The sequence below is a fragment of the Labrus bergylta genome, chromosome 21 (genome assembly GCF_963930695.1).
Source record: "Labrus bergylta chromosome 21, fLabBer1.1, whole genome shotgun sequence".
NCBI lineage: Eukaryota > Metazoa > Chordata > Actinopteri > Labriformes > Labridae > Labrus > Labrus bergylta.
This window is the reverse complement of record NC_089215.1, coordinates 12768566-12778362: the sequence shown is the minus strand read 5'-3', so window position 1 is coordinate 12778362 and position 9797 is coordinate 12768566. Positions and strand designations below refer to the sequence as shown.

The 9797-nt window shown below is 36.9% G+C and overlaps 1 protein-coding gene across 6 annotated transcripts in view; it reads right to left on the bottom strand.

Moving 5' to 3' along the window:
* Positions 1-2724: 2724 nt before the first annotated feature.
* Positions 2725-9797, bottom strand: part of kcnc3b (potassium voltage-gated channel, Shaw-related subfamily, member 3b) — a 50495-nt gene continuing 43422 nt past the window's right edge. For 2 of the 6 annotated variants that reach the window (XR_002278120.3, XM_020638819.3), the window contains 2 exons: positions 4339-4389; positions 2725-3123 (listed from right to left, as the gene is read on the bottom strand). Coding sequence is in view for 3 of the 6 variants with exons in the window: in XM_020638819.3 (XP_020494475.1) it covers positions 4382-4389 (8 nt within the window). In the remaining 3 variants the exon portion in view is untranslated. Of the gene's footprint in view, positions 3124-3377; positions 8495-9797 lie in introns of those variants that run through there. The other 4 variants (XM_020638788.2, XM_065949422.1, XR_002278119.3 and 1 more) reach the window with 3 other exon arrangements.

The window sequence follows — 9797 nt, the reverse complement described above, 5'->3', positions numbered from 1 at the left end:
GATAAAAATAAGATAACTTGGTAAAAGTAGAAGCCTGAATCTGAATAAGGGTCTCTGAGCTAATGGTGACTTGATTGACCTCCTTTATATCCAATATATACTTTTCACAACGGCCAACGATAAACTCACAGTATAAACTCTGTGCTTTGAGTTTATACTGCTTTGAGTGTGGACAAGGGTACGCCAAGGGTAGATAACTTATTATTTACAGTCTATAGTAGAGAACAGCAGGTTGACAGGGAGGCATGATTAGTGCATCAAATTGATGCCTTGTGGCAAACATTGGTCCTAATTTTTACATGGTAGCCTACAACTAATACAGATGATGGATTTTCTGATGGACATTCCTTTTCCAGGGCACATTAAATTCAATATGTATTTCTTTCAGGACCTAAAGACAATCTCAAACAAACTCTTGTTTGTGTGTCTGGAGAAAATAACCAACCCTGCCTTTAAAATGATAACTATAGGTAGCACTACAAGCTAGCTGTCAAAAAGCATTAGTTTAGTGTGCACGTTACATTCAAAAACATTATAGCAAACAACAGTTTGTCAAGTTCAATAGTATTTATTTTAACTACTTTGGTAAGTGACCTTCCCTCTCTTTAGTCCTTGTAATGTCTCATAATTTAATTGACTTTTACGTTTACGTGTGACTTTATTCAAAGGAAGCAATAAGCACTGTCAGCGTTTAAATTTCACATGCAGTTATTGTAGTAGTAAAGCTGGTGTTTATATTTTTCAGCTGTATCTTTGTTATATTAGCATTATCATAGCCCTTTTCTCAGAAGCTGAGTTCAGATAAGTAGTTGTGAGTAGTGCTCATATAGTTAAAATTGTTGTCTTGTAGAAAATAAGGTGTATTTTTTGCCTCATGGTAGTTTTTTTAATTGAAAATAATTTACAAAGTTTACTATAGTGCCTCATTTTTTATTATTTGTTATGCTGCACAGTATTCATTTTTTAATGAATGTTTAAATCTTCAAATGTTCCTCCTCATTTCCCCCCTAAGTGATGATGTTTCAGTTTTAAACAACATGACCCGGCCTGTCTGCCTCTTTACATACAAGCTAAATGCTTGAGCAGGAGAAAGACCAACCACCTGTGCCTCAATGGACTGACTTCCAGGTACTGTAGATCATGTAGATAATTGTACTATCGTGTAAGCTAATTGTGTTTTGCATGTACAAATATGTTAAGGCACTTGACAGCAAGAGGTTTTGATTATTTTTTATTGAAGTCAGATATTCAGTAAATTAACAAAAACAAAGAAAGACTAATCAATCATAATATACTTCATGTATTGGTCTAAATTATTCTTCCATCAAAGCATAACAGAGGAGACACTACTTTGTTTTACCACCAGAGGGCGATGATGTTTGGCTCAAAGAAGAGAAAACTGAATTAGGCCTCTGCAGACATTTTTTTCCACAACTGTCTTCACTCACAGAATAAATACACTGCTCACTGAGCTGATACATAACACTCCCATTTGATCACATATCATGTCATTGAATTACCATTATCTAACACAGATTGCTTACTCTGGATCTGATAACCCTTTGTCCAAGTGTGCCTATAAGGCAATAACCATACAGACATGCGAAGTGTTGATTAGATAAATATAAACACAAATATCAAGTATTTATTAAATGTAGTGAGAAATTCTTCTAATTTCTTTAGCCACAAATGTCAAGGAAAATCAACTGACTACACCCTATTACAGTTAATGATTTTCCACATCATATACTTGGATTAGGGGTGACTGTGCTTCTGTCTGTTCTCTAAAAATGGCCTAAAATTATTTTGCTTTCATGCTGGTTTACACTGCAATCACAAGATATCGTGACTCCCATGAGATGGCTCACATCCCAACCCAGATCCATTACCAGTTAGAACAGTGTCAAACAGACAGCGGGTATCCATAAGTGGAAAATAGGTGACTCATCAGATCACATTACTATTTCTCACCATGTAGTCCTTACACCAGGTTCTGATTCTGTGCCTTCATCATGGAGACAGGCATTTTCTTACAAGCATTGCTTTGCTTTTTAGTTGGTGTGTGCAATTGCACAGGTATAAAAGAAGGTAGATAAACTCACCATTTTAGTTATAATTTGATTGATAACGTTCTGATTTTCCAAACATTTTACTTCCATTATTGAAAGGGTTAATGTCATTACAGATTGTCTCTCTACTTCTAATCCTTGCACATATAACAATCTCTGTCATTGTGCCAAGAACGGGATTATTCTATGAAATATAGCCAATCATTTGAACATGTTGGTGTCAGATTTCGTGGAAAATTCGAAGTTACTGTCATTTGATATCAGCATGTAATCTAAAATAGTATGTACATCCATTAACTCGTCACTCTCAAATAACATGACCAATTACAGTTGACCTCTAAGTTATAGATTACCATTTACTGTAAACGACGCATCTTTATTTTAGGAGCTATAGGAAAGCTTGATATGTTGACCTTGCTAGAGGAGTCGACAACATCTTCCCAAAGTTTCACAAATTGAATGTGTCATCCTTCAGCTTGTTTTAAAACTTTAAAACTTTTCGTTGTGTCCCCACTTCAAGTCTGATTATATCAATCACTGTAGCGTGTTCCTGACGGGCTGATGAACAGTGTTAAATGTGACTGCCAGTACACAGTGTTATAGGATAAATCAGTATATACAGGAGCACACAATTCAATCAGGAGAGACAAGTAAATGATTTAAAACAAATCTTTATTTTATATAATGATGTGGTATTAAATGATTATATGAGAATCATTGTTTGTTGGCTGGTGATTTCATCTTGGCGTATGCGATGAAGAAGCTAATTGGTCTTTGAAGGCTGGGGTTGATGAGAAGATGGTTGAATATGTCATCTGAAGCTGAAGGGATGAAAGCTGCTTTAACTGAACAATGGGGCTGACGGGAATGGCTGAAAAACATTCTGAGGATGAAGGGATGAAGAGGCAAACTGCAAAGACTAGGGTTGACCAAATGGTGCACCATTGGCTGATGATGTGATCTGAGGCTGATGGGATGAAGAATGGGATGAAACTGCTAAGGCTCGCTGGTGATGGTGAGGTGGAAGGTCGCTCATAACAATATCACGAATGAACTAGAGGAAGAGAAAGCCATATGTTACAAAGTCAGCAGCAACATGATCGACTAAAGATGAGAAGGTGGAGCAGGGCTTTTGGGTAGATGTGACGAGGTGATGTGAACAGCTGATGATTACAATAAAAGGAGTGAGCATGCTTGGAGAAGTGATGTCACACATTAGGAGAATAAACAATAAAACGAGCATGCAGAACAAAGTCGTCCTGACTGAACTTTCGCTAGAGCTACATTTAAAAACAACCGCAACACCAGTGATGTCACTTTTTCATTTATTTGAAGTTCATTTCAATGATTTGAAGCAGTTTTAACGTCTCTGAAAAAGCATCCCATGAGTGTTAATCAGTTATTCATTCAAGCTGCTATGGAGATTGGTTCACATTAGGTCGCATTGACATTCATACATTTTAAGTCTCAATAGTAGAAATATGTTCAATTATGACACTTTATTGATATGTTTCTATTTTTTCTTCAAAATATAAAAAGATAGATCATGAACATTCCATTGAAATATACTTTATACAGTTCTTGATGAGTTGTTCTTTGTGTTCCAACAATTCAAAAATAAAATCCAGCTGAAACTCCAGTGACCACCTCCTCTCCCCATTCACTCTCCTACTGAGACCGCAGTACAATGGACTAGTACCTAAGTCTGTTTTATACTATTTGATGGCATGTGAAATGAACATGCAACTTTTATCTTTGGAATGCTTACATGAATGCATGTTCTCAGCCTGTATTATTAGATCTATGTATATTGATATGACCTTTGTGTTTTTCACATTATTTCTAATTAAAATAATATTAAATATATTACAAAATCTATTCAGTATGGTAACATCTCCTCTAAATCAACTCTGGTTTTATAACTTTGTAAAATAAAATATTTTTTTTAGCTTAAGTGTGATTGCCAAGTCACTTTATGGAAAGCCATAAAGCCACTACACACGTGTGTTGCAATCATCTCAACTGATGACAGAACATCTGTGTCTCAGGGAGAATACAGTAAGTGTCTATCAGTGGCATTCATGGTGCAGATTGCATACAGTGTCCTCAGTGATTGGAAAAAAAGAACAGAAACAGGCAGATAAAGAAAACAAATTATATGTCATAGAAAACATGTCATCCAAGGACCACACAACACCTTCCAAACACCTGGAGAGGACATGATCATGTTACAACACAAAGTAGCAGTTAAACAGTGGCACCTACTTACCACATAAAGCATTTTGTTCTTTTGGTTACTGTGTACGAAGTCTTTAACGTTCTGTAACAGATTGGAAACTTAGTCAAATAAAACAGACTTAGCACTCTCAACATTGTAACTCATTCTGTTCAACATGACTAAATCAAATGGCAGTATTATGCGATAGAAAAAAGGAAAGACATCTTTTTTTAGCCTGGTTTCGGCAGAGCAGTCACAATGTAGAGAATGAAGAAAATGGCAAACTCAACAGTGAAAAACAAGGAAAGACAAAAAAAAGACAGCACTTGGCCATGAATATACAAAAACAGCTGGTTGAAGCACAACGTTTTTGCAAGTGTGCACAACATTGCTAGAAGTTTACCTCTGAAATATTCATAAACATCTTTGTGACCATTGAAGCCATTGTTGCTTAATGCCTTTCAGAATGGGAAGTGAATTTGGGATTTCTTAAAGACAAGGGACCATAACACAATCCCATCAACTATTAATGGAAATAGAAGTTTTATAACCTGTAAAACCTTAAATAGTCTATATAACAACACTGAGTCTCTATTATTCTGCTGACCCTCCATTTACATTATGTACTAAGAATGGACAGAGGACCATTCAGCTGCCTGTACTAAACCCTGGACCAGCAGGGCCTGAAACTTACTTACTTGAATACCTAACCATGGTTGAGGTGCTTGGAGAGCACTCAACTTTGTGATGCTTTTTTTAGTAACATTGTTTTTTTTTTTTGTTTTGTTTTTTTACATCGATCTCCCTCTGTGGACACTGGTACCTCTCATCCTCGCTTTTTTCGCAACACTTAAAAGTACTTCACTGACATCATTTTGGAAGCTCTGGGTCTCTTTGTTTGGTGCTCACATGACTTATGTGCGGTAATGAGCTGCCAACAAGCCAGCTGGATGACGCGTGTACTCCACAGTTAATGACGATGCAAAGACTCGACCATCTAAAATAAAACTAAGACGAGCTACCTCTACACACTCATGTCGACACCGTGAGTGTGAGTAGTTTTCAGTTGCCTCTTGGAGGAAGACGTTTCTGCTCTACGACACGGCACAGTGTTCATAGTTATCAAGACTGGATTCATGACAAACAATGACAGGAGGCTAAGGGAATATGTCAAGACTTTGCTCCCCCTCGAGAGATCATCAAGTCATAATGCATGCGTTTTTTACACATCACTGTGAGGTGTTAACATTATCATCATCTAATATATACTGAAATTTCTTATGTTGGAAAGAAAATAGCAAACACCTACGTCCACACACACCATCGACACACCTGAGTCCTTTAAACCACACACAAACTTTGGAATGGCAGTTGGTCCATGCAAACCTGAAATCTCTCTTGATTGTTCGCCAGTGTTGTATATTTCATAGTCTTTTATTCATCCTAATTGGATAACCTGCACTTGTATTTTTTCTACTAAGGGCTAGCGAAACAAAACTGCCGATCCTAGCAAAATCCTGCCACGAGACATTCAAGGCTTTGAATCTCTGAGGCGTTGAAGATACTCTCGAGGTTCTCTGTTTGCCCTGCTACAATCATGTGACAACTTTTGTATTATTGCCAAAGAAAAAAAGCAAACAATGAGTACTAATCAAGCATTCATAGTTGCGGTATGGAGAGCTGTTGTTGTAGGACTGCTGCTGCTTGTTGCTGCTGCTGCTACGGTAGTTGTGCAATGATTTCAGGAGAAAAACAAACTTTGTGATGAAAAACGGTTTCCTTGCGCAGTACCCATAGTTTGGCAAAGTCTTGAGTGATCACTGTCAATTGAATGGTTATAAATGAAATACTCTGGATAAATAATAAACTATGGCAGCGGCTGAAAACACTTGAATGAGGGATGTAGGGCAGTAGTAGCAGAGAGATTTCATCAAACAAAACATAGTTCAGGGTGTACTTTGCAAACATACACGTTCCAATATTCACATTTTTTTTTACTTTTCAAAACAAAATATAGCTCTTCTCTTTCATTATAATCTTTTTTAAACATTAATTGCATATAACATTTTTTTAATTCATTTTATATATACTTTTTTGTATCTCTAGCACCCTTGTCTTCAACTAAGGGCTTGCAGAAAAGACAGTCATGCAAAGTAGTCATGCTGGTAAACAAAGTTACAAAAATGCAGTATCTTTTTTTTTTCTTCATTTGTTTATCTCAGCGTCAAATCCTTTGTCCAGTGTCTTTGTTGGCAAGAGTCTGTCATTGCTCAATGTCCTTCAAAATAAAATATTCTCAGAGCTTGTGAGGGAAACAATTTTGCCCACCCTCCATGACAAAATATTTGCGTTTCATCTTTTTTTCTCAGACTTTGACTCCATTTCATGATGCCAATTTTTTTTTTTAAGATTTGCATCTGATTTTTTTCTTTCTTCTTTCCATTCAGGACCTTTTCTGATCATAAACTTCCTCCAAAGCCATGGATAGTTGATTTGTTTATCAAAATATAGATTTGTTCTCTTTGTACATTTCCACACTTGCACTACTCGTGGTCCATTCCTTCTCATTTTCCCCTTTGCCTAAGGGCTCCCCTGATGGGCCATCTCTATCCCAGCATCAACTTCCCTGTCAAGCAGTCATCGGCAGCAACAGGGACAAGAGAGGGATTGGGCAGTATTTGTCTGGGAATTCTTGTGCCGATCTGGCCAGTGGGGGGGAGGGGTTATCTGATTGGTCCCTTTCAAAGTAGTAACAGAATTTTCAGCAAATGGGCAGTTTTGTGCAACATAAAAAGTGTTTTGTGTTTGGAATGTTGTTTTCATTGTAATTTAGGCAGGCCAATATCCATTGATATTGAAGAAAGGCTGATGGTAAGTCAGACTTCTATTTTGTCTCCTTGGTCCATCTTTTTTTTCTCCTTATGTCTGAGCACTTGGTCAGTCAGACATGGGGAAAGTACTTTAAATGTGCATATAGGCAAGATGTAAGTGGCAGTGAAAAGACTGTAGGAATGATTATTTACTGAATAAAGGCAATGGCCAGCATAAGGTTGAGTGGAAACCTCAACCTAAATGAAATACTCCCCCTTATCTACTTTATATTACAGAAGGTCATTTAGCAAGTGCATGCTACAGGACCTCCGGCACTCCCCATGAATTTTAGGGCAAGCCCAAGCATGTACATAAGAGATAAAGATAGGTCTTATCTACCATGTTCTCATGGTGAATGTTGAGTGTAAATGTATGCTTAATGCTATACATGACCTGTTTGAGCTGATGCTACATGTGCTTCATTTGTTCAACTTCATACTTAGTGCTGTTTTTGATTATCTCAATATTTGTAAAGAGGGCAGTGTTTCAGACTAATAGAAGCTAATGGAAGACATAAGTTCAGTGGCAAACAGTGCGTTGTAAGAGCTTAACTTGAATGGGGGACTTTAGTATGTTCATAATTAAATTGTGTGCAATTGGGCTTGATTCAATTGGCCCTGTCAGAATTCAGTGCATCTTTTTGGAAAGTCAATTGTTTTAAGGAACAAGACCAATCCTTTGTCTCTCATGTACTCGTATATGTGTTCTTCACTTGAAAGGAACCCAAGAGAAAAATGACATCTTAAGATCCTCTGAATGCATAAATTCCCCTCTCTTCAACTATTGATGGAATAAGTCAAGTTATTTCCCCGCCAACAAATGCTACAATATGTTAGCAGAGATGCTACATTGATCATTCAGTCCTCTATGAAGACAAGTGTTTTTTTTTTTGTTTTTTTCGGAAACTGGTGAAGTTGCTCAGTTGTTCAGCACTGTGGATGGTGCTGAGTTGGTCATCATACAAGATGGCGAGTATAATGTTGTTGGAGATATGTCATCTGGAATGTGTAAACAGGAGTCCTTTTCTCTCCAAAAGTGTGTCAGTGCAATGCTCAGTCAGTTTGCCCAAAAAAGGGAAAAAATGTCTGCCAGACAGTTGTCTAAATGAAGTCAGAGTTCCAAGAGGCTGCTTTGGTAACAACTTGAGGAGCAGACCATGTGATATATATTTTTTTAATTCGTGATTAACCTCTGGTCTCTCTCTTGTCAACCCAAAGAACTCCTTTACACCGTCCATCCGTGTCACACAGGTCGCTTACGTGGCTCCTGCCGCAAATTTGTGTTTACCGCTTACTGACTCCTCATAAGAGAAAAGGCGAATGCTAGAAACTTAACACTGTAAAGACAAGAACAGAAGGCCATTAAAATGAAGTTCAAATAGAAAACAAATGTTCAGTGAAATTAAACATTTGTAACATTACAACTAAACACTATTATCTCGGTTGATTCACAGAAGTGCTCATCTGATATAAGCCCAGCTTGGTCATACATTTTAACACTAGAACCGCCAAGACTCTCCTGAGCAATTTTTTTTTCGAATTAGCCAAAGATATTGATTTTCATATCACAGTTTCAATGTATTTATTAATATTATGTGCAATAGGAAAGTAGTCAGTGATCACCATTACCTGTAAACTGCTGGTTAACTGTGCATGTCAAGATAAAGTGCACAAATTTAAAATATAATGACACCTCAACTACAAAAACATTCTTTGTCACATAAGACAGAAAGTTCAATGCAATAATAAAATCAAGAAATGGACAACAACACTGGTGGCTGACAGTATTAAACCAAAAAACACAAAATGTTACCAACTGCCAGCCAACTGAGCAGCACTGTGATCTCCACTATGCCATATGTCAACAGATAAAGAAAAAGGATCTTTGCAGGAGTTAGTCATGAAAAGCATTTGAAAGTGAAGAATTCACTGATTCACTTGTTATTCACTGATGTGTTTGTAAGTACATGTGTATATGTATGTGGGAGAACACATAGTCATTGAAGGATGTACATTTCATGAAAAACAAGTTTGACAGATGGACACAGAAAAACACAATCAATGCTTTTCATACTCAAAAGAGGAATTCTCATTTTAGTAAAATAAAACATTGGACTGACACTGTTTCAGGAAGCTTCAACATCCTAAGATATACATCGTGCAGACACGTGAATACATTTGCCAACAACAGTAGCTAAAGCATTTGAAACTAATGCACACTGTTGTGGCAAACCATTTTTTTTCATCACGTGAAGGCATAATGTATTATTTACTTGGGAAATGTAACACTTGTGTACTGGTCTCACCAGCAAACCTCAATCCAACAGAAACATTATCCTTTGTTGCAGCCAAGTTAGTTCTTCCCATTTGCCCCTTCTCACAGCTTCCTCTGTCAATATCCATGTTATAGTTGAAGCTTTCTCCAGAAAAAAGCAAGACAGTTCATATTTTCTAAAGACAACTTATATTGTAAATGTTAGCGAATATAAGGCCTTATTACATCCTACATGGGTCTGTGGTTTACATTATGAATCTCAACAGCCCAGAAGGAATATTTTTATTGAATTGAAATAGTATTTTGATGTAATAAGTTGTATAGAACACACAGTACATGTCTTATTATTTAAATCTTGGAAGGAG